Source organism: Medicago truncatula, chromosome 2 (assembly GCF_003473485.1).
Source record: "Medicago truncatula cultivar Jemalong A17 chromosome 2, MtrunA17r5.0-ANR, whole genome shotgun sequence".
NCBI classification, from domain to species: Eukaryota; Viridiplantae; Streptophyta; class Magnoliopsida; order Fabales; family Fabaceae; genus Medicago; species Medicago truncatula.
In genome coordinates, this window is record NC_053043.1 from 30,377,643 (window position 1) to 30,403,970 (window position 26,328).

Consider the following 26,328-nt stretch of genomic DNA (forward strand, 5'->3'; position numbering starts at 1 on the left):
TCAGCAGGTTATTCAACCTAAATTCAAGCACAAATCTTCACATCCTGAGGAGCTAATCATTGGAAGCAAAGATAGTCCTAGAAGAACAAGATCACATTTCAGACAAGAAGAGTCATTAATAGGATTGCTTTCAATAATTGAGCCTAAAACTGTTGAAGAAGCTCTCTCAGATGATGGATGGATATTAGCTATGCAAGAAGAGCTAAATCAATTCCAAAGGAATGATGTGTGGGATCTGGTACCCAAACCTTTTCAGAAGAACATTATTGGAACAAAATGGGTATTCAGAAACAAGCTGAATGAACAAGGAGAAGTAACCAGAAACAAAGCCAGACTTGTTGCTCAAGGCTACAGTCAACAGGAAGGCATTGATTACACTGAAACATTTGCTCCAGTTGCAAGATTGGAAGCAATCAGGTTACTTCTATCCTACGCAATTAATCATGGCATAATATTATATCAAATGGATGTCAAAAGTGCCTTTCTTAATGGTGTCATTGAAGAAGAAGTGTATGTTAAACAACCTCCTGGGTTTGAGGATCTTAAGCATCCTGACCATGTTTATAAACTTAAGAAATCACTATATGGCTTGAAACAAGCTCCCAGAGCTTGGTATGATAGACTAAGTAATTTCTTAATTAAAAATGATTTTGAAAGAGGACAAGTTGACACAACACTCTTCAGAAGGACTCTTAAGAAAGATATTTTGATTGTACAAATATATGTTGATGATATAATATTTGGTTCTACTAATGCATCTCTTTGCAAAGAATTTTCTAAGTTAATGCAGGATGAATTTGAAATGAGCATGATGGGAGAATTAAAATTCTTTCTTGGAATTCAAATCAACCAAAGTAAAGAAGGAGTATATGTTCATCAAACAAAATATACAAAGGAGCTTCTGAAGAAGTTCAAGCTAGAAGATTGTAAAGTGATGAACACTCCAATGCATCCAACCTGCACCTTAAGCAAAGAAGATACTGGAACAGTAGTAGACCAGAAGCTATACAGAGGTATGATTGGTTCTCTGTTATACCTCACTGCATCTAGACCTGATATTTTATTCAGTGTATGCTTGTGTGCAAGATTTCAATCAGATTCTAGAGAATCTCATTTAATTGCAGTTAAGAGAATCTTCAGGTATCTGAAAGGAACAACTAATCTTGGACTCCTGTATAGGAAATCCCTAGATTATAAGTTGATTGGATTCTGTGATGCTGATTATCCTGGTGACAGGATTGAAAGAAAATCAACCAGTGGAAATTGTCAATTCCTGGGAGAGAATCTGATATCCTGGGCAAGCAAAAGACAAGCAACTATTGCTATGTCTACAGCAGAAGCAGAATACATTTCAGCTGCAAGTTGTTGCACACAACTACTGTGGATGAAACATCAGTTGGAAGACTATCAGATTAATGCTAACAGTATTCCCATTTATTGTGATAATACTGCTGCTATTTGTTTGTCAAAGAATTCAATTCTACATTCAAGAGCCAAGCATATTGAAATCAAACACCATTTTATCAGAGACTATGTTCAAAAAGGGATTTTAGATATACAATTCATTGATACTGAACATCAATGGGCTGATATATTTACAAAACCTTTATCTGTTGAAAGATTTGATTTTATTAAGAAAAATTTGAACATGCATTTTGTGTCTGATTGAAAAATTGCTTGCCTCTGAATAAGAAGTTTAGTTCTGAAGTCTATTCAGAAGCATCTGGTCCATCAGAAGCTCTTAACTGAGGTTCTGAGGAAAATGTGCTTCTGAAGATGACGTCAGCATTAAAACTTCAGAAGTGGTATTCTTTGCTTCTGAATAGCAAGGTTAGTGGGAACGTTGACAGTTACTTTTTGTAACAGCTGTCCCATTACCCAAAAGGTAGTTTTCTGAAGAGTCTCTGACGTGGTCTATTTGTATTGGAGTATAACAAAAAGGGCAATGATGTTTTATTTGCTTTTTAACATACTAACACGCGCCCCCAATTTGTCATTAATGCTTTGTTTGTTTGTCTCTTCTGAATTGTAAACGTTTTACTTAAAAACACTAAGTCAATTCACACACTACTCACTTCACAACAAACACTTTCTATTTTCTTCTCAACCCTCTGCGAAAGTAAGCGCATTCACTCTTCCTCTCTAAACACCGTAGAACCCTAAAACTCCTTCAAATCAATGGAAAGCTTAAGTTCTGCTGGTGGTTCATCATCAAATATGGAAATAGATATTCCGGCTTATGAGATTAAAGGAAGAACCATGTCTATTGAAGAATGGGAGTTAATCATTCAAGCAGAAAATCCAATGGATTTCGCCACCTTAACTCACCATGGATGTGACTTAGTAAGATTCTACAAGAAGCAAAAGCTGATGAGTTACTTCAGTCTTCTCAATGGTCCAACATATGAAGTTCTGGTCAGACAATTCTGGGTAAGGGCTTCAATCTTTGACATTGATGCTGCTAGACAGGAAGAAGCTCAACTGATTCTGGTTGATCCTACTCTAAAGGGAAAAACCAGAGAAGAAATTGGTCTACTCTCCTTCACCGGCACAGAGATTAGATCAAATGTCATGGGTATTCCTGTAACCATAAATGAGCAGGTTATTGCTCAAGCCATGGGAAGGGATACCTCTGGCAAATACTTTGGAGAAGAGATTCCTAATCCAAAAACCAGCTCTTGGAAGGAAATTGTCAATGAGACCATCTATGGGTCTAAGGTTGCTCAACCTTACAACACTTTGAGCATTGAGAAGAAGTTGCTGCTGAAGATTCAGAATGAGAACATCTTTCCCAAAGGTGGAGGAAGTGATCAACCTTCACTTGGACACAAGGTTTTTCTGCATCACACCATCACTCAAGAAACCACGATGAATGTTCCCAAGTACATGTTCAAATACATGATCAAGGAACTAAAGAAGAGTCAGATGGAGAACAGGAAGTTTGTTCCTTATGGAAGGTTGCTCTCTGTAATCTTTCAAGAAGGAGGAATTCTAAGTGCCTTGAAGGATGTGGGCATCTATGATAACCAGAAGCTGGGAGCAGTAACTGGGAAGATAATCAATGCATCAACACTTGTGAAGATGAAATTGATTCCAGCAAATGCTCACAAGAAACTAGATTCTGATATGCATGAATCTGATGCAATATCTGATCTAGTCACTCATCACATCCCTATCTGCAAGAAGGATCCCCTGGATGTGCAAAGGGCCTACATCTTGGACTTCTACAAAACTTACAAGAAGAAGATCATCTTGAAAGATGTCCCTGAAGAGATATATGGTGGTGATCTGCCTGTGGCCAAAGGCAGAAAGTCTAAGAAGAAGCAGATCACCAAGGAAGAATATCTGGCTGAAGATGCTGCTGAGAAGGGTGCTCAGAAGCATCAGAAAGCTAAGAAGGAAAAATCAACCTTGTCCACTATTCAAGAGGAAGTGGAGAACTTGGATGAAGTCCCAATCATCAGAAAAAGGACAAGGAATGCTCAAGAAACAGCAGAACAGCTTGCTTCTGAACAACCTGCTTCTGAACAAGCTGCATCTGAAGAGCCTCAGAGTCCTAAGAAGAAAAGAGAAGCTGCTCTTCAAACCATCAAAAGGAAGAGATCTTCAAGGAATCTGAAGACAGCTGAAGGACGAATGGAGGAAATGTTGGAAGAACTAGAAGAAAACTGGGATGAAGACTCAAGCCCCAAGAAGGCAAAAAGAACTATAACTTCTGAGACTATAGTTATGCCCAGTTTTGAAGCTTCTGAGGAATTAAAGCAATATGCTAGGGAGTATTCTGCATCCAAGATAGCAGAAAGGAAAAGGATGAAGGAACTGTATGAGAAGCAAAGGGATGAGCGTCTCAAGGCTGCAGGGTATGTGTCTACTCCTGACATTGCTGCTTTAGCATCTAAGTTAGAGCAAGAAACAGTTCAGTATGGAGCAACTCTGCTTTCTCAAGCCTTGAAGAATAAGCAAGCTTCAGGAGCTACTTCATCAGAACCAGTTTCAAATGCTCCAGAAGCAGTTCATCCAGAAGCTCAATCTTCAGGTAATTCATCCAAACCTGACATCTATACTCAGATTCCTTCTCTACCCTCTTCACCCTCATCATCATCAACAGAATCAGATGACCAACCCCTTAGTCAACACATAGACAAACTTCTAAAAACCAAACCTACCAAACTAACAGAATTTGGAACACTTGACTATGAGCAAACTCAAATAGAATTTTCTAAGAATAGGATTAAGCTTTGTGAGAAATTCAATTTGCCTACTACTCATCCACTCTATCCAGAAATTCCAGAACCTGTTAGTGTACAACAACCTGAACCCAACCAAGAACCTAACCAAACAAACCCACAAAATGACCAAACTCCACAAAGAGCCTCTGAAGTAGTTTCAGAAGCAACTACTTCAGAAATCCCCCAACAACAAGAATCCTCAACCCTACACAATCTAGAAAAACACTTAGGTGGTGAAATGCAACCTACACCTACAAAGGCCTCTAAGACAGTCCCTGGAAAGACTGTGTTAGAAAACCAACAAACAGAAACTGTTCCTGAGCAAACTGTTCCTGAGCAAACTGTTCTTGAACAAACTGTTCCTGAACAAGCTGCTTCTGAACAAGTTGCTTCTGACCAACAACAAACATCTTCAGAACCACAACAACAACCAGAACCACCAATAATTGACCTTACCTCTTCTGACCAACAAACAGCCTCTGACCAACCCTCCACATCTCATACAACTCAATCTGAACCTTCAACCATCCCTGACTCTATCCTTGAATCTGAGTATATAGATGAACAGCTAATCAGGCTTAGTGATGAGATTCAGACACTGATTCTTCGCAGAACAGTTCCTGTACCTCCTATTCACTATCTTGATCAATGGATGGATCTGAAAAAGAGTTTTGATGACCTGCTGGATCAGCTAAGCTCTAAGTGTGTCTCATCTCACTCTGCCATGCTGCAAAAGATGTTGGATGATATGCATGAAGCAGCTAGAGTGAAAGAGCTGAATTACGTGCCTCTGCTGGACATCACTCCTTTCTATCCAGAAGAAGAGTACATCACAAGGGCTGCAAGAATTCATGCTGGGTATAAAAGAAGAATGAGAGAAAAGGATGAGCTACTCAAGAAGAAGGATGAGCAAATTAAGTATCTTTTGGAACAGATGTACAAGCAAGCCCAACCTTAGTTGCACACCAATTTTTTTGCTTGTTTTAATCTTTGTTCTAAGTACTTTAGTTGCACTGCATTTGTATCTTAACTTTTCTATATATATATATTATCATTGTTTCTGGATCTTGTGTTTTTCACCTTCAATATATTTTACAAGTTTTAACTCTGATAATATTTACTGTTTTTAATGCTGCTTGCTCTGAAATACTATTTTTAAAGGTTATATGTTTATTCTTTTGTTTTGTTTTGCTCTGATACTCTTTCTTTTGTTTTTATTCTTTTTGTTGATGACAAAAGGGGGAGTAAATGTATAGTATTTTAAGGCACTGAGCCCCACTATAACCACTTCTAAACTTTTTTAAATACTTCTGATATTATTTTTATGAGTATTTTATTGAAATTTAATTAATAAGAATAGAACTCAGGGGGAGCTTACAAACCTCACCTTAAAGATCTACTAGACTCAGGGGGAGCTTACAAACCTCTATCCCAGTGGTCAACTTATTAATTAGATCAACAACAATTGAACATTTTAAATACTATTGTTTGTCATCATCAAAAAGGGGGAGATTGTTGGAACAAAATGTGTTTCACAATGAACCTTATTAAGTTTTGATGATAACAAGGTATTAAAAATTGTCAATTGGTTATTACTAATAATTGTTCAAGTGTACAGGACCAAAAGCTACTCAAGTTATTTCAATAGGTCTTGGAAGAACAATGGAAAGAAAAAGAAATTCTGAGCATCTGAAGAAAACTGCTCCTGAAGCTGAAGTGCTTCTAAAGTGATGACGTCATCAGAAGCAGAAGGTCATCAGAAGCAAAAGTTTTCATCAGAAGCAATATCTTCACCAGAAGCTACGTTTGATCCTTTAATCAAACTGATGATTCAAAGTAGCTGATTCTCAATTCAGTCTTATCCAAGAAGAACGAAGAATTGAAAGGGAGGTATCAACGGATATATGGATAGCATTGAGCACTTGTCTCTCGTTAATAGAGTTGACAAAGTACAAGTGTACAACCACTACCTCCACTACTCTGTTTTCTGTCTACGCTACAAGACAAAACAACAGCCATGCCTGCAGAATTTGTACGTTCAAGATGGGAATGAATTTGAAGCTTATTCTTCAAAGGACTACACCCAAATCAGGCAAAGGATCACTGATGGATAATCAAAGGATTTCAAACGACTCTTTAGACATGCTGATTATCTCAACGTCTCTTTCACACCTCTATATAAAGGAGTGAAGACTTGAAGATTAAAGATAGAGATACATAAGTTCAAAAGCGCCAAAACTCTGTCAATTTGATTCTACAAAGCACACTGAATTTCTGCACTGATTTGATACATCTTAGAAATTCAAAGTCTAGAGTCTTTACTGTATTGTATTGTGAACACCACTGATTGTATATCAAGTGTTCAACTCAAACTCAATTCTCTGTATTTTTGTTTGATTAGAAGTCTCTTGCCTGCGTGCTTGAGCATTAGAAGTCTCTTGCTTAGTGCTTGAGCATTGGAAGACTCTTGCGTGTGTGCTTGAGCAATTTTGTGAAGTCTCATACTTAGAAAGTATTGAGCAGTTGTAATCTTTGTGATTATAGTGAAATCTCCTTGGAAGTGCAAGGGGGACTGGACTACTTCCGTGTTGTGGAAGGAACCAGGATAACTGCTTGTGTCTTTGTCTTTCTTTTCTCTGCTCTGTTCTTTTCCGCTGCAATCTGACTCTGATCATTTCATCAGAAGCAATCAAACTGCTTCTGAAGTTTTATCAGAAGAAGTATTTTTTTTTAAGAGAAAAAGAAAACACAATTCAACCCCCCCCCCCCCCCCCCCCTTCTTGTGTTTTTCACCTTCATAGACATCCACATATAAGCATCTTCACTGGCAAATAGACATCCACTTTTTTCTCATTTTAACTGGTAATTTTAATTTTTTGCAAATCATTGATGCGTTATACGGACTTTTTTGCTAAATGACCATGTTAACTGACGTCATAAGATTTTTTTATTTTTATTTTTTTTATTTTTATTTTTATTTTTTTAGGAACGAGGTTTGCTCTGATACCAGAGTTTTAGCAGAGTGCGGAAGACTTTTTCTGTAGGCAAATTTAAATTCATTTGTTTAGTTTTTCGAGTTGTAAAGACAACTTGAGCTTTGTAATTTATTTATCTCTTTTTGTTCTGCGATTTCAAAATCTCTTTTGGGTGGTGTTACTCTAAGGCTCTAATTCCTAATCAATGGTTTTTCTGTTTCTTCGAATAGATATTTCTCAGCTATGGTGTGACTTTAGGGTAACTAAAGGTGTAAATAATTCATCAATATGAATTGTATTTTTTCCTATAAATTCTATGCTATGGTGTGAATTACTCAAAGTATAATTAATTCTATAACAGATTGTAAAAGGATGATTACCCTTTTTTATAAAATTCGAGTTTTCCAACTTATAATGAAAAACTATAGATCTTTTAGGGATAATCCCATTTGTAAATTTATATCAAATTTTATTTTTCCATATTTTAAATTACACTTTACTTGTGCAATTGTAGCTTGTCTTTTGTCTAAAATCCTAGAGTCTTCTAGGGCTATTTCTAGAGGTGAATCAATACCTTTCATAAAGGTACTTATGATTAAAATTTGAATAGTTGATATATGAATATAACCAATTTTGCTTTTTTTCTTTTTCAGAAAATGTTTCAATTCTTTTTTCAATTTGAGTTTTATGTATGGTAGATATGACTATATTTCCTTGAGTATTTTCAATTGAAATATCTTCTTCTCCTATCATTATTCCAAATTTCAAAATATTTTTTCTTGAGAAAAATTCTTTGAATTTATTAAACTTTCTTTTGAAATTTTCTTCAGCAATTAAAGATAAATCTGCTTCTTCTATCTTATTATCTATTATGTCATCAGCATAATAACTAAATGTTCCTTCAAAGTATGAAACCTCAGTCATATTCTATAATGTTTATTATGTTAATACTATGATACTCAAAAGTAAATTTTGAATTTAATAAAGATATATTCATACCTGATTTGATCTTCTTTGAGATTTTGTTGATATTTTTGGTTTTCTTGTAGCTAGATATAATCTTCGAATGATTATATTTTGATTTCGGTGATCCCTCCAGAGTATTACCTCAAGGATCTAGCTCCTTCAGAGTCTTGTCTCAAGATCTACTTCTATAAAAAAAATAAGTTTTTATAGGAACGAAATACTTAGTACTATTGAACTTCAATATTCATTGATTACAAATGAGCAACGAGGCTCTTATTTATAGTGAAAAAGGGCTCACAAATTGTTCACATGTCCCTTTCTCGACAGCTAATAAAGATAAATGTAACAGCCCGATTTTTCGCAATATTTATTTTAATTCTTTTATTACGTGTTTATATGTGCTCGTATGTGATTAATTGTCATTGGGTGCATTTTGGTAGATTTTCGTATTAGAAGGGTATTTTGGTCATTTCACTAGAGAGGGTAAATTAGTAATTTGGAGGAGGATTAATCTTAGTATTAGTGAGAAGTATCGTTTTACTAAGTTATTAGTGTAGTAATTAGTATTTTACCGTTTAGTGACTGTTAATAGTGTTTTACTGCTAAGTGATCATTAATAGCATTTTACCGTTGAGAATAGTAGTAACATTTTGGAATTGTGTTAGAATGAGTTAAGTCCAATAGAAACTAGGTTAAGCCCATTTAGAGGAATATACCTTATGAGTTTGTCTTAGAAAATATCATTCATTTCATTTGATAAGATCATTCTAGAGAGAGGTAGAGAGAGAAAGTGGTGAAGAGGAGAAAAGGGGTTAGAGAAGGAGAAACTTGAAGCATCAAGAATTGGAGTGAGCTTAGGAGCTAAAATGAAGCCTAAGTTGAGGTTAATCATAATCTAAGGTAAGGGGGTTAGTCTTCATCATAATCATCATCATCATTTTTGCAATTTTTCAAATGTGGTATGAATTTTTCATAATTGGATAATTGTTGCTAAATTCATGCTTCAACTGTGATGATATGTTTGTATGCATGAATTGATGATAATTGTATGATTGTTGGTGAAATTATATGTTCAATTATGTAAAAATGTGAAGTTGTGAAAATTGTGCTCAATTGGTGAATTTTGCTAAGTTGTTGTTGAATTGAGATATGATTCATGTTCAATTGATGTTATTGTTGTTAATTGATGTTCCTGTTGATGAATCATTGCTTGGGTATACATATTCATGAATTGATGATGAAAATTTGAATTATTGTTGGTGTTTTGGTATATTTTGAAGAGTTTGGTGAATTGGCTAAAAGTGAGGTTGATTTTCATGTTCAATGTGTTTTTGAGTACTCTTATGAGTTATGTGACCTATAAACAATTTCTGGAAACACGGTTGGGCATTAGGGGATTAAAATGGGGAGTTTTGGGTGAAAATGGGTTGGAACCCGTAACTTTTTCTGGAAAAATATGCATGGTCACTTAAGCGAGCTCCTAAGCGAACACTCATAGTGTTTTCTGGGTATTGGTCGCTTAAGAGAGCTGCGAGCGAGCGGGAAAGCGTACATTTCTATAGCTTTTGTAAAGCGAACCAGGTGGTCGCTTAAGCGAGCTGGGAAGCGTACATTTCTGTAGCTTCTGTAACTCGTTCGCTTAAGCGAACCAGGTGGTCGCTTAAGCGAGCTGCAAGCGAGTTGGGAAGCGTACATTTCTGTAGCTTCTGTAACTCGTTCGCTTAAGCAAACCAGGTGGTCGCTTAAGCGAGCAATTCATTTTCCAGCACTTTGAATTTTTGGTTCCGAGCTTTCTATGGCCAATCCGAACTTCTTTAAACACTTCTTTTAACTTGTATAATCATTGTTTGTACAATTAATCCGACTGGAACATCTCCTTGAATGAGATTTGGACTTGTTTTGTGAAATTGAATCAAACTTTGAAAATTGTCCAAGAACGTTGAATTTTCCGGAAATTGGATCTTTAAGGAAATGAAATGGGATTAAGATAGTACAATGATTATATGATTATTGAAAATGGTTGTGATTGGTTTCCTTGAGTCTTAATTGGTTTGGGTTTTGAAAATGGGAATTCTTGGAAAATGTCAAGAGAGACGAAAATTGTTGAAAATATCCTTTTAAGCCAATCACCTTACGAATCTTTCTTGTTTAGTTTTGTATGACTAAATGGAGATGTATGAATGAATTACGAGATGTTGTATGTTTTTTTACTTGGTATGTGAGAAATATTGTAATGATGTGATTACATAATGTTGAAGATGTTGAAATGATATTGATGATCATTCTGGTTGTTGTGATGACACTTGATTGATATGTGCTATGTTGATTTGTGTGGACGTAATTACTTGATAATGCAATTGTTGTTGGAGTTGTGCAATGTAATTGGAGGTGTACTTTTACATTGTGTTGGTGTATGTAAGTTGAGTAATTGCATTGTTAGGTCTTTGCTATGTCCATGCATTCATTTGGTTGTTGTAAAATAGATGATTCTTTTACTTCGGAGATTGTGTAAGAGGAGGTGTACTCTTACATTGATGTATCATTTTGGCATCATGGGTAACGGCCTAGACGTTGGTGAACTTGGATCCACATGCATCTAGAGGAGTCTAGAACATTGCATGCATTGATGAATTGATTGATTGAATGGTTGATTAACTGATTGTATCATGATTGACTACATGGATTGATGAACTTGTACATTGGTGAATTTATTGAATGATGTGATCTATGTGGATTGTATGGATGTACATTGGTGGTTATTGTTTATGTTTAATTGGTGATGAAAATATTTGAATTGATTATTCCTGCTTATCTGTTATATGATTATGTTGATGAAATGCTCACCCCAGTGGTTTTAACCGCCTACTTGCCTGTATGGGTGAGTCGACGTTATGCAGGAGCAGTTGCTCGGTGAGTTGATCGGTGATGCATGGATAGTGGGAGCTTTCTCCACTATCGGGTCTTATAGTAGAGTAGGCTCTGATCTATGAATTTTGTTTGATAGCTCTAGATCTTTGTTGGATTATTTTACACTTTGAGATTTTGTCCACGTGTCGGACTTGGAGATTTTTATGCTTATGCATTTTTGAGATCATGTGACATGTATGTTTGATGTATATGATTTTGTATCCGCTGCGACTGATAAGATTTTATATGCATGCATGTTGGTTTTCGATCTTTGGATTTTCGATTCGTGAAAGTAGCGTCTATTTCTTGAATATTTTATTATTCACATGTTTTGTTGCTTTAATAGAAATAGGACGTTACAATAAACACCTAAAGAAAAAGACACACAATAATGTACATAATTATCTCCTAAGTGGTCCCTATCTGACTCAGATATGATAAGGTACCACTGTAATTATTTTACAACATAATAACTAGAAGATAATTATGATATTGCAGATAGGGACCACTTAGGAGATAATTATGTACATTATTGTGTATCTTTTTCTTTAGGTGTTTATCTTTATTAGCTGTCGAGAAAGGGACATGTGAACAATTTGTGAGCCCTTTTTCACTATAAATAAGAGCCTCGTTTCTCATTTGTAATCAGTGAATATTGAAGTTCAATACTACTAAGTATTTCGTTCCTATAAAAACTTTTTTTTTTTTTTTATAGAAGTAGATCTTGAGACAAGACTCTGGAGGAGCTAGATCCTTGAGGTAATACTCTGGACGGATCACAGAAATCAAAATATAATCATTCGAAGATTATATCTAGCTACAACGAAACCAAAAATATCAACAAAATCTCAAAGAAGATCAAATCAGGTATGAATAAACAACATAGAATATGACTGAGGTTTCATACTTTGAAGGAACATCTAGTTATTATGCTGATGACATAATAGATAATAAGATAGAAGAAGCAGATTTATCTTTAACTGCTGAAGAAAATTTCAAAAGAAAGTTTAATAAATTCAAATAATTTTTCTCAAGAAAAAATATTTTGAAATTTGGAATAATGATGGGAGAAGAAGCAATTTCAATTGAAAATACTCAAGGAAATATAGTCAAATTTACCATACATAAAACTCAAATTGAAAAAAGAATTGAAACATTTTCTGAAAAAGAAAAAAGCAAAATTGGTTATATTCATATATCAACTATTCAAATTTTAATCAAAAGTACCTTTGTGAAAGGTATTGATTCACCTCTAGAAATAGCCCTAGAAGACTCTATGATTTTAGACAAAAGACAAGTAAAGTGTAATTTAAAATATGGAAAATTAAAATTTGATATAAATTTACAAATGGGATTATCCCTAAAAGATAAAGATCTAGATAGATCTATAGTTTTTCTTTATAAGTTGGAAAACTCGAATTTTATGAAAAAGGGTAATCATCATTTTACAATATGTTATAGAATTAATTATACTTTGAGTAATTCACACCATAGCATAGAATTTATAGGAAAAAATACAATTCATATTGATGAATTATTTACACCTTCAGATAACCTAAAGTCACCTATATTTAGAAATTTAGCAAGAAATAGTTTTTCCTTGATAAAAGCTGAGAAATATCTATTCGAAGAAACAGAAAAACCATTGATCAGGAATTAAAGCCTTAGAGTAACACCACCCAAAAGAGATTCTCAGAACAAAAAGAGATAAATAAATTACAAAGCTCAAGTTGTCTCTACAACTCGAAAAACTAGACAAAAGAATTTAAATTTGTCTATAGAAAAAGTCTTCTGCACTCTACTAAAACTCTGGTATCAGAGCAAACCTCGTTCCTAAAAAAAATAAAAAAATTAAAATTAAAATAAAATAAAATGAAATCTTATGACGTCTGTTAACATTTTAACCGACTTAAAAGGTCATGGGTACAACAAAGAATTTCCCTTTATAAAATATTCCAGGTCCTTTATCGTGTTTCGAATATGGATTCAAAATTTAGTTTTTCTATTAACCTTTTAGATTTGCTAGAAACTTTTTTATTGGTACTCTTGAGTCTTTAATGACTATTGCGTGCAGTGTAAAAAAATTTGATAAATGTTACTACCTCCGTCCCTAATTATAAGACCCTTTCGAGAATTTTTTTTGTCCCTTTTTATAAGACCCTTTTTCTATTTCCAACTACATTAATTATTTCTTTACATACATGCCCCTATTTATTATACATCTTTTTCTTCAATCAACAATAAATAGAATGTTGAAAGCATAAGTCAGCTCTCTTTCTTAAAGGATAAAATTGTAAAAACAATAGTTATTACAAACATATTTAATACAAATATCCACTATCTTAATTCCCGTTATTTTTTCAAAAGGGTCTTATAATTAGGGACGGAGGTAGTAATTGAATACAATTATTATACACATGTCAAGTTATGTCACATTATTAAAATGCTTTATTTTCTTTTAATAATATAGATTTGATATTTCTTTATGAAAACATACGTTGAGTTAATTTATTTTCGATTATATTTGAGTGTTCAATGTTAGTATTCGACAAACTCAAATGAGAATATATCTATGGTTGACAGAACCTTTTAAAAAATGCATCTTCATTTATATAGATGGTTAAAAAATGTGTAGTATTTTAGGTTCGGGAAGCTACCATCATACTTTCCCTATCTTAGTTGTTACAATAATGTTAAAGGAATTTAGTTTTAAAATGGACCAAATACATTTGATATTTTACTTTTGGTAGAAAATTCAAAGACTTATTACTTTTAGCATAGTTTACGGTTATTTTTATTTAGTTTTAATCAAAAGTAGAGGAGGTTTAGAACACTTGCCTATGATTTTCGGGGCATTATGTAATGTTTTCATTTATAGTAGTGCAATTCTAGTTTCTCCGAAACCTAGCAATTATAGTGTGTTATGATGTAATTAAAGAAGAAATCATGCAAATCGACAAAGAAAATATCTTGAAGACTTGTGAAAATCTTGAGAAGACAAAGAATGAAGACTCATGAGGCCTCAGAAGACATTACAAATGGAGAAATTATATTCCCAAGTCCCAAGACATCTTATACGGAAGAAAACACCTAAAGGACAAAGAAACATGCGATTACGCGTGGGAAAACAACACTGATGCGCCCGTGCATGATCCTTGTGCTTGAGGAATGCATCGTGCGCCTAGGGCATGAGCCATGCACCAAGGGAATGGAAAAATACACCCATGCCCCTTGTCATGCGCCCCCGACATGCTGAGTGTGGGTCAAACTTGATAGATTGACTAAATTGACTGATATTTATCAAATTTAAGCATGTAATGCCAATTTTAAAAAAATTATATGATAAAATTGACTGATACTTGCAAATTTAAGGAGGAGATAAAAAAAAATGTCCGGCTGACATAAACGAGGACGTGGAAAAAATTAGACCTTGTCAGCTCATCACTTCACTTCTTCTTTTTCACATTCACTTTCCTCACCATCTTTTCCGTTCATTTTATTTCATTCAATTTGTTGATATACAAACAAAAATGTCTACACTTCTTCTACCTACACCTCCCCACCTCACCTCCCTCTACCGCCGCAACACCTTATCATCATCATCATCATCATCATCACTTCAATTTCACTCTCGCTTCTCTTTTTCTTCTTTTCACTCTCTTCCACAAACTCGTTCAAGAAGAACATGCATTTCCATTCGCGCTTTTGATTCTTCCTCCGACTCCAAAATCGAAGAAAAAGTTGTTCAAGAAGGTGAAAAAGTTAGAATTGCTGATGAAGATTATCCTAGTGGAGAATTTGAATTTGAACCTATTACTGGTTGGAGGAATTTCGTTGTTAAGGTTAGGATGTTCATTGCGTATCCATGGGAACGTATTCGTAAAGGTAGTGTTCTTACAATGAAGCTTCGTGGCGAGGTTTCCTTCTATCCTTTTCCATTTTCACATTTCTTATCCTTAGTTGAATAAATATTTGAGTTTAATTTTGTTTATGTTTGAGTTGAATTGGTATGTAATGTAATGTAAAAAAGTTTGGGAAAATAGTATAGTGTTAAATAATTTTACACTGTCATCTAATAGCGACAGTGTATTCTGCCAAATCACCTGATAGACGTGGAGATATAGTTGATTCCTAATGGATGTTAGTGTAAAATTATTTACACTAACAAAACATATCCGTTAAACTCAAACTATTTCTTAAGCATGTGTCAATACATGAACACTATGTTTAAAATCGTAAAGTTATTGTAGGAATTAGTATAATTAAGTGACATATGGCTGATTTTGATAAGCAACTTAATTTGCAGCTTACAGCATGAGCACTTATAGTGTAAGCGCGAATGAATATGCTATTTCCATTAAACAAAATAAAATAAAGTCAATTTTTTTAGCATAAGCTATAAGTTGTTTGCTTTCATAAGATATATTGGAGAACTTATGAAAATAAGCTGAATATGGCTTATGAACCTATCATAAGTTGCTTTCATAAGTTCTCTGAAATAGTCTCACAAGTACTTATGCGAGTAGAAAGGCTCAAAATAAGCCAATCCAAATAGGCACACATAATTGGATGAATGTGTAAAACTTTTCTACCCTTACCGTGCATAAAAATTAAATCCCAAGTGTTTATCGTGTGAACACTATTTCTAGAAAGGGAATGTGATTAAATTGTTTTAGGTATAAGCTATATACGGTAAGATATAAGTTTCTAAATAGGCTGAACACTACTTATTTTCGTATGCTCTTTGAAACACTTGCATTCAAATCATGATGTAACAATAAGGTTGTTGCCTTGTGAGTTGGAGGTCATGAGCACAAATCCTAGAAACAGCTTTCTGCTTGCGGGGTAATGTTGTGTTCATATACTCTCTAGACCCGAACCTGGTGGAAGCCTCAGGCACTGAATCACCCATGCTCAATTATAATCATACTAGTCTTTGAAAATAAAGTTTAAATGCTCACCCAAACATACATATAGTATGTTCTGCTTTCAGTTTTCAAAATGGTATATATTTATATATTATTGTTGTGTTCAGATATCTGATCAAGTGAAGAGTAAATTCTCTCCGGGACTTTCTCTACCTCAAATATGCGAGAATTTTTTGAAAGCAGCCTATGATCCTCGAATTTCTGGGGTCTATCTCCATATTGATAGTTTAGATTGTGGGTGGGGTAAAGTAGAAGAAATTCGAAGGCACATCTTGAATTTCAAAAAATCAGGTAAAAACACTAGAGCTGTGCTGTGTTGCAGCTTAAATGTCAAAATACCTTTTTTCATATTATATGATGTTGATAGAAACTTCTATTACTCTCAAGCGACCCTGTGTTGAATTTTCCAAGAAATTCAGTAAATTTGCATAACTGTTACATTTAACTGTAGTTAGTAATTATTGATGGCTTCTATGGCTCTTGCACATCTGATGAAAATGTCGAGTTGCAGGTTTTTCTGGAACAATTTTCCTACTTGGCTGCTAATGCATAAACTGTGAAGTTTTAACACTCTGAAATAGTTCTCTTATATCCTATATCCTATAGAGAACATTCAAGAGAGTAATTAAGTTAATATGACTTTTTGTCTATGCTTTTTCCCAAATCAATATATCTTCTGTTGTTATAGGGGTGCTGATGCATGTTTAATTTGCATGGCTGCCAATGCATAAGCCATGGATAAACCGTGAAATTTTAACACTTAGTGAAATATTTCTTGTATATCATATGGAGAATATTCAAGAGAGTGATTAATTTAATGTTTTTTATTTTTTTTTATCTCTGCTGAAATGGCCTTCAGTAGAAGGTTCCTTTTTCCCAAATCAATGTATCTCCTCTTGTTATAGGAGGGATGAAGCATGTTATTTTCTGGGATTGTGATGTAACTGAGGATTTACATTTTAGAGAAAATATGGTGATTAATGACATTTAATATCCCTCTAACATGCATTGATACTCGAGTTTGCTTGTAGGAAAATTTGTTGTGGCTTATCTCCCTACATGTCAAGAAAAAGAATATTACCTCGCATGTGCATGTGAAGAAATATATGCCCCTCCAAGTGCTTACTTTTCTTTGTTTGGATTGAGTGTTCAAGCCTCATTCATCAGAGGTAAGCTGGTCTTTCTTTATGTTGCAGAGTTTAAAGTTTGACGGCAATAAATTACTTTTTTTTTTTGATGTGTGTGTGTATGAATCTCGAATTTGGTCTTTCAATGGTAATTTTGAGGTTTTCATGGGTTACATTACACCTGCTTTTTATCCGGCCTTAATATAGACTAGATCCATTCTTTAGATTTGAACTCAAGTCTTTACCAAAGAAACCAAAAGAACTATTATATAACATAGGCTGGGTAAGGCACCATGGTACCCCAAAGGAATAGCGAAACAAAATCATGGAATGATCATACAACAACGGTCAAAAGAAATAGTTTATGCAATATGTAAATACATAGTATATAAATATATCATATACATTAAAATTTTCCTATTATATTTTAGGACATTTCTAAGAGAAGAACAACGATAAGTTGCTTGTTTTTTTTATGCAACAATAAATGTGCTTTCAAATAAAAATTATGGAATACTTCAAAAATTCATTTTTTGACAAAATGAAATAAAATGGAATACTTCAAAAATTAAGTTAAACACTAAATATATAAAAGGGAGATCAAATTTGAAACACAATTAAAAGGAGATTGAACTCAAAAATTAAACTTCCTAATTAAGAGTAAAATGAAGTTCAGTATTTGTAAAATGAAGTTCGGTATTTGGGTAATAAAAAATTACAAATATAAATATTATATTTATATTTGGATGGGTTTGGATAACTTGACTGTTAACCCAAAGCTTTCCTAAATCCTAATTCAATACTGGGGTATCAAATGATACATTGGGTTAGCCTATTTTTCTTTCAGACAAATTAGATCTGACCCAAATGGCTTGGGTTGGGCTGGATCAATGGACCAAACCAGATTGGTCCTACATTTATTGGCAATGTCATGTTAGTGATTTAATGATAATCAATGCCATCAGTTCCAGCCTCTTGTAATATTTTTTCCATCAAACTAGTTGTTAAAGCAACATCCAATAATTTCTCTTTAAAACAACAAAGTACTAGTATTATGACAGAGAGAGTGGGTATTGAAGGGGAATGATACTTGTAGTCTGGTAATTTTGTATATACTATGCATAGACCTTTGTAAGAGACTTACCTGGTAGTACAGTACTTCATATAATGTTTGTACATAACTTTGGTACAAAATGTCTTACTACTAATGCCTGAATTAAGTCTTGTACTGATGCACCTTTCTAAAATATTCTAGATGTATATGGTAATTTCTCAAATACCATTCCAATGCTAGTGTCTCAAACGATTCCTTAATTGTTCGGAAAAAGTTTCAATATTCTCATATATTAGTTTGCAGACGCATGTCCTATTAATCAACCTTTTAAATTTTTAAGGATCAGATGACTATGAATAATCTTAAAACTTGTGTTTTTGACATCAGTTGTTAATTTTTTGTCCAGGCGTTTTAGATAAAATAGGAGTTGAACCGCAAGTGGAAAGGATTGGCAAGTACAAAAGTGCAGGAGATCAATTAGCACGAACAAGCATGTCTGATGAAAATTGTGAGATGTTGACTGCATTACTAGATAATATCTATACAAACTGGCTGGATAAAGTCTCTTCTGCCAAAGGTACTTTTGCTTTTCAAATTTTAGTTGAATCTTGTATCACAAAATAACTTCTGCTCTTCTGCCAATATAAAACAGGAAAAGGAAGAGAAGATATTGAGAACTTCATAAATGAAGGTGTTTATCAAGTTGATAAGCTGAAAGAAGAGGGCCTTATATCAAATTTAATGTATGATGATGAGGTACATAATTGTCTGCTCGTGTTATGTACAAAACTAATTGTATGTATCATTTGCCAGCTTTTATTAATATATATTCTTATCGAGAGTGAGAGATAGTATCTTATTTAGTGATTAGTGGCGGATATATTTGCTGGAAAGATCCCAATGAAGAGTTTTTGTCTGGGCCTGTATGAATGTATTGTTTTTAATTGCTTCTTTATTGTGGATTATACTGTTGTCACAGTCTGTTGTATTCTTATTTATTGCTGGTTAATAACGTTTAATGAATTCATTAGAAGATATCAATAGATTGCAATTAAATAGGGTTATAAGGATATGAAACATTGAATGTTTTGCAGGTTACTGACATGTTGAAGAAGAGACTTGGAGTGAAAAAAAAGAAAAAACTGCCAACGGTCGATTACAGGTAGAAATTTCTTCAGATGCTTTTAAGAAAGTAACAAGGTGTATGTGTTTTATTTGTGGTAGATAAAAGTGAGCTTTAGAAATAACTAATTTGGGAAATTTCCGTAAAGTTCAATTTTATCTTCATTTCATTTTTGTACCTAGTAATTTAGACTATTTCTTAATGACTAATATTTTCATGATCAAATAAAAGAAGTATTTACATGTTTTAGGACCATTCTGAAAACATACATTTTCCTCCACCTCTATGCTTCAACAGGGATGTTATTAGCCATTAATTTCTGTTGATTGTTAATTGGATCTAAGTAAAGGATTTTTAGGTTAAAGTAAATATGTTATCGCAGTGTTAATCCTATTGATTCCATCATCTTCCACATAGTGCATCATTGCAGCTCTTCACCGTTTTACTATGCAATAAGAACTTTGCATAGTTCACTAACCACTTCTTTTTTGGAATTGTCATGCAAAATTTGTTTCAGATTATATTGTAACACAGTATTTCAAATAGAAGACAGATTTCATATTTATTTCTAGCACATCAAATACATTAGTCTAATTTGAATATTATAACTTTTTATTTTAGAATAAATATAAAGTATATGTATATTGATTAATTTTATAAGTATTCTTTAAAAAAAAAAATTTACAATTAGTGTATACGGAAATTGGAGGAAGCTTCAATGTGTAGATAATATGTTAGAGTTTTTTAAATTATTATATTTCATTATCTCTTTGTCCTGGTTCTTTCTGTGGCTTATGTATGTAAATTACAATTTTCACATGACTTACTAATACTATTGCTTCCTTTTTCTTACCCAACTTTTGTTCCTAATAATGCCCCTTTTGGTGAATAAAATACACCAAAATAAAATATCAAAATGATTTCTTGGTTTGATTAAATACAGGAAATACTCCCGGGTTAGTAAATGGACAGTTGGAATTTCAGGTGGCAAAAAACTGATAGCCATCATCCGGGCCTCAGGGAGCATTAGTCGAGTTAAGGGTCAATTAAGTCTCTTTAGCTCAGGTATCACTGCGGAGGAGTTCATTGAGAAGATTCGCACTGTCAGAGGTACATTTGATATTATTAGTTTTCCATTAAAGCAGTTATCATTAAAGCATCATTGCTATTGTTTTTCTAGTAGGGGAAATATTATATTGTTATTTACCGGTGTCACTAAGATTAATGAGAAGCCAAGGGAGATCACTTCCTTTGAAGCTTTTGATTCCAAAATTGGCCATACAGTATTGTTTCCTTTCCCAAACTAAGAGATACATTGACAAAGGCAAGAACAGGTAGATTATAGTGAAACAGGATGCTAGGACGGAGGATATGTCATTTATGAGATCTATGAATCTCAGGGGCAATGAGACCCAAATCCAGAGAAAATAAATAAACACATGACCTACAGAACTCTTCATTCATGTATTTCAAGATGTAAATAACAGTGTTTAGTGTTTTTTCAGTTATGTAATAATACATGTAACCAACAGCAACAACACCTGTCTATTCTCTTTTAGTAATATAACAAACGCACAATCATGGTTTCCATGTTCATCTACGATGCTGTTTGCCAAAACTCCTAATTGTTATAATTCATATTGTATTTGTGCTATAATTTACCTCATGGTCACAATGGATGTTCTTTTTCTCCTCAGAGTCAAAAAAATTTAAGGCTGCTATTATCAGAATTGACAGTCCTGGAGGTGACGCTCTTGCCTCTGATTTGTAAGTTCTGGTAAAATTTTCCCCCATGTTAGTTTTATTTTCAAAATGCAATTTTCATAATTTGATTTGTATTGGTTTGAAATTATCGATTGGATGCATCTAGATCTGATGTGGACAACGTAATACTTTGCGAGTACATATAAGCATGACATTGTTTTTTTTGAAACGTAAGTATGACATTATGATTAGTCTTTCATTGAAGCTGTTTTTTAGAGAACACTTTTACGATTTGAATATGTTTTATTCCTCAAAATAGGTAATTAAGACTTTCGGTGCCTCAAAAAAATTCATCAAATTTTGGTCCTCTTCTGAAAATGATAACAATTGGGCACTCCACTTTTGGTCCATTTTTCAACTGACGGACCAATTGTGGCCATTCTCAGAAAAGAGGGACCAAAAGGTGAAAAAACTTTATGGGCCAGAAGCAATTATTACCCTATTTTGAGGGGCTAAAAACGTATTTAAGCCCACTTTTAAACTTGAGAGGAATGAATCATATACTTTCCTTTATAGTCCAGTTAAATTTGAAATGCATTTGGAATTTTTACCATGGATGGAATTGTAAGGCTTTCTAAGTACTTTGGTGATTTAGCTTGTTTAGCCGATCATAGTCTGATGTTACAATTCATTATTTTCTATCACGGTGCTTAGGATGTGGAGAGAAATTCGGCTTTTAGCTGCTTCAAAGCCAGTCATTGCTTCGATGGCTGATGTGGCAGCAAGTGGAGGATACTACATGGCAATGGGAACTGATGCTATTGTTGCAGAAAGTCTTACCTTAACTGGTTCAATTGGAGTAGTCACAGGTAATCACGGTGATTTATTGTTTTAGTAGGTGAATATAGGAGAAGGGCGTGCAGACATGAATCTAACTGAAAAAAGTATAGGATTTATTAAAATCATTCATGCACATGGTGGAATATATGAATGATATGTTCTCATCAGTTTCTATGTTACAATCTACTCGGTGCTGCTCAATATAAGAATTAGGAAGCTCCTTGTTGAGGCACTGAGCAATGATCAATCTCAGTACTTGGTTTTCCATTGCTTTAGTGTCTCGGCAGATGTGTAAGATATCATTAAATGTCACTTATAGTTAAGATAGGGGATGAAAATCATAAATCTTGGGATTGGAAAACAGATTTGGAATATATATTCAATATTCATATATAAATAACGCAAATTCCCCTCTAAAATATATCACTAATAACACTTGTGAAACTTCAATTCATAATCCATAAGGAGAACAAAACTGAGAACAGAAGAGAAGATCAACAAACATCAAACCAATAATCAATCACCATAACCAAACCAAAATCCTGTAGCTCCAAACCAACCTTTTGATGCTGCAGTAGTACGGACCAATGAAGAAAATTTATTGTCGCTTCACTGTACAAAATGAACAATGGAGAAGATGAGAACCCATGAAACACAGTCACACTTGACACAAGAGAGACAATGAGGAAAAAGTTGTTTGGGAAGAAATGCTTGGAAGAGGGTTAGATAGCAGGGTAAAAAATATCATTTATGATGGAGATAAACATGGGTTTCAGTTTCAACAATTGGGTTTCTGCTGGTAAACCTGCGTTTGGTTAAGCATGGCAGCATTGTACAATCTCACTGACATACATGCAATCGCAATGATCCTACATATTGAAAAGAAATATTATGGGTGAATGCTTTTATGATTTATTCCTTAGCCAAAGGCTGTTTTTTATAGAGAGAATACAATTAATGTTCTCCTAGACTAGCCTAGAAACTTGTTACATTGGAAAAATAACAATGGAATTCTCTAGACTTGACTAGAAAATAATAACATAGGGAATAACATCATAGGAAAATAAACAATTAATATATTTTCCAACACTACACAATTTGGTGAGATCATATTCCAGAATATGATCAGGATCGTGTAGGTTCCAAAAATCATATGATTGTGCAACCACAGTTTTGACTATCATGCTTAAAGTCATTATTGTGGTCTTATAGTGAGCTTTCCTTCTTCTGAAATCTCTTCATCTCTAGTTAAGTGTTCAAAATCATTTCCAAGAAAAGGAAGAAGCATTTAAAAAAGTACAGACTGCTGATATCTGCTTACTTTCCATCAAGAGGAAAGCCTGTTCTATAATGCTTTTTCCAAAAACAAGAATGTAGTATGAAATCTGCCTTTATAGGTTATGCACATTAGATTATCAATAATAAGACATAGCATATGTACTGCTGTAGATCTCTGTAGGCATAAAAATTTTCATGGTTGAATGGTAATTAACTGCATCCAAATGATATATAGCCGAATGCTAATTATTCATTTGACCTCTGGAATAATGAGACAAGACATTATAACATCATGAACAGTCAGTGCTAAATATTTTGTTTTTGATGTTTGTAATTTTTTAATTTATGATATAACATTTTTCTGTAGGAAAATTTAACCTAGCGAAACTGTATGAGAAGATTGGCTTTAATAAAGAAATCATATCAAGGGGAAGATATGCTGAGCTCGTTAGCGCTGATCAGCGTTCTTTTAGGTAATAATTTTATTTGGTATCTCAGCTGCCGGCCACTCTCTTTGAGAAGGAAGTGCATAATTGTTACTTTTACATTCCAAATAGATTCTAACCCAACGAAAAAAAATTCACTACAAGTTAACCAAATTTAAAATTTGAATTTCAAGAAGTTAAAATGCTACTCCCTCCGTCCCAGTTTAACTGACCCATTTGTAAAAAAATATTGTCCCAAGAATCTTGACCCATTTCACTTTTCAATACAACATTAATTACTTTTTTTCAATTATAACTCTAATTAATACTACTTTCACGACTCCCAATTCAACATATTCTACTTTACATTTATGATAAAGAAGAATGCATCAATACTTGAAAAAGGCACTCAAAACTAGTTTTCTCTCTCTTTCCTTTATACACTTTTCTTAATCTGTGTGAAATGGAAAATTGGCTCAGTTAAACTGGGACGGAGGGAGTAAAACAACTATATGGGTGGACTCCCTTCAAGCTATTGGCATATAAATCAAATGCACCAAACTTGCTACATATATAATTGATTTGAGGACCTCTCAGGGATTTCTTAAAGAAATTTACCAATTTATCAACTCTAGAACCAACGTGTTTGCAGTTTGCACTGTCAAAAATAGATGTGTGTAATCTAACGTGTAAATCGAAAAATTTCAATTACATTTTCATAATCTATAAAATAAAATATTCCTAACTTTTTGACTACATCAAAAATCAATTTTAACACTATAAAGCATGAATTAAATTTTACATATTTATATCATAAAAATAACAGTAGTAAATTCTTCGTAATCAATTTTTTGGTAGAATAGTCTTCTTTAAAATGCTGCCCACCTGAGTACACAAAATGCTGTCTCTTTCAAATTGTTTTTGGACCTTGCCTTTGTTTTTATTTTGCTATTCATGCGCCGTTAATATCAAGGTTGTTAGACTTTGGCTTGACTCATTTTATTAATCAAGCTCGGATAGTTCACAAATAGCTCAACACATTGACACTTCTAATAAGATGTAGAGTAGTTAGTCTATCTACATCTTGGTTTGGATATATGCCGAATTCTTTTCTCCAGTTATTACCTATTAGAAATGGTACTTGGTGAAGTTCGGTGTGACAAATTGTACTATAAATCTTGCAGGGCTTACCATATACGTGGTTAATATTGGTATTAATTACTGGGTTCCATTATATTGATCTCTGAAGAAAAGAAATCAAGGTGTTAGGCATCCGTTGAAAATTTCATCATATATAAAAGCAGATTGTAGCAAAAGATAATCTACTGAACAATAAACAAACACACTATCTTTTACCCTATACAAATTACAAGTTCAACCTGGGGGAGGCCGAGAGTTCTTCCTTCCTCTTACGTGTTTTTAATCTTTAATTGACAGTTTTTACAAGGTATATTTCCTTTCTTTCTTTTAGGCCAGATGAAGCAGAGCTATTTGCCAAATCTGCACAGAATGCATATAAACAATTTCGAGACAAGGCAGCTTTATCCAGATCTATGACTGTATGTTCTAAATTTATTAAGCTTATTAATCCAGAGCTTTTTTGTTCATCATTCTTTCTTATAGACCTTTCATACAACTACTTTTCTCTACCTAGGTGGACAAGATGGAGAAGGTAGCACAGGGGAGAGTTTGGACTGGTAAAGATGCAGCATCACATGGTTTGGTTGATGCTATTGGTGGCCTTTCCCGAGCTATTGCCATAGCAAAATTGAAGGCCAATATACCTCAAGACGAACAGGTTAGTTAGAGATCACATTTATTCTTCCAATATGAATGTTGTATTTGAGTAGTACAGTTACAAAAATGGTGACTTTGCTTGTGCTATGCCAGGTTACTGTTGTGGAGATATCCAGTTCTAGTCCCTCTCTACCGGAGATTTTATTTGGCGCACGGAGTTCCCTAACCGGCGTTGAAAGCACGTTGAAGGAACTGCTACAGGGGTTGACATTTTCTGATGGAGTTCAAGCTAGGATGGATGGAATCAGTTTTCGTTCATTGGAAGGATATCCCAACGACAACCCCATTTTGTCAATTATAAAAGATTACCTCAGTTCCCTGTAGATTTTAATAATTCATTGCAAACATTTTATTTCATTTATATAGTTTTCCTTGTAATTTTTTTTTTTTGTTCGAGGGATAACAGACGAGAAAAGTCGTCTTGATAAAATTTCCCCTCGCAATCACTGTACACATCACATAATAAGAATACATATGCCTGGATTGTCTCATCTGGACTTCTGTAGGAGTGTTGTGTCGCATCAATGTCTTGCTCGTTATCAGGAGGATAAAAGTACTTGGTTAGTTTTTAGTTTTTTTTCTTGTTATGTCTTGGTTACTAGATGATGATTATGTATACAGACAGCACCATGTTTAATGTCTCCTTCATTCTCATTTATCAAAATGAAACATCCCTTAGAGATGAATAACTATGATAGTATCAAAGCTTCATCAATAGAGCACACTATCACTATTGTCTCCACCCAAATCACTATGACGAAACCAGACTAATATATTACAAACTGGGTTTGTGTTTGTGAATCACACATGTCACCATTCTTTGGTGGTTGCTCTATAGGCTTCTGTGTTGCTCAAGACAAGCAAGAAAGCATTTCGGAAAATATCTTCCGATAGGCAATTTTCAGAAGAAAATAAAAAAGTACAAAATACAATATCGAAAGCTAACTTCTGATCAAAACTGAAGGGCTTAAGAGC

The 26,328-nt window shown here is 33.8% G+C and overlaps 1 protein-coding gene across 1 annotated transcript; it reads left to right on the forward strand.

Annotated features, from left to right (window-relative positions):
- The first annotated feature begins 14,524 nt into the window (after window positions 1–14,524).
- Window positions 14,525–26,039, forward strand: LOC11422310 (serine protease SPPA, chloroplastic). The gene is made up of 13 exons (XM_003595625.4): window positions 14,525–14,994; window positions 16,113–16,296; window positions 17,037–17,174; window positions 18,593–18,763; window positions 18,839–18,942; window positions 19,281–19,348; window positions 20,253–20,419; window positions 21,007–21,076; window positions 21,728–21,882; window positions 23,499–23,604; window positions 25,028–25,115; window positions 25,211–25,354; window positions 25,447–26,039. The coding sequence occupies exons 1-13, from the start codon at window positions 14,608–14,610 to the stop codon at window positions 25,675–25,677; spliced, it is 2,013 nt and encodes a 670-aa protein (XP_003595673.1). The 5' UTR covers window positions 14,525–14,607; the 3' UTR covers window positions 25,678–26,039.
- The last annotated feature ends 289 nt before the right edge of the window (window positions 26,040–26,328 follow it).

Excerpts from the sequence above, each read along its gene's own strand:
- LOC11422310 (XM_003595625.4), top strand. The coding sequence starts at position 14,608 with ATGTCTACACTTCTTCTACCTACACCTCCCCACCTCACCTCCCTCTAC. Across the intron at positions 18,764-18,838 it reads TAAAGTCTCTTCTGCCAAAG|GAAAAGGAAGAGAAGATATT; the intron begins GTACTTTTGCTT and ends AATATAAAACAG. Across the intron at positions 25,355-25,446 it reads ATATACCTCAAGACGAACAG|GTTACTGTTGTGGAGATATC; the intron begins GTTAGTTAGAGA and ends GTGCTATGCCAG.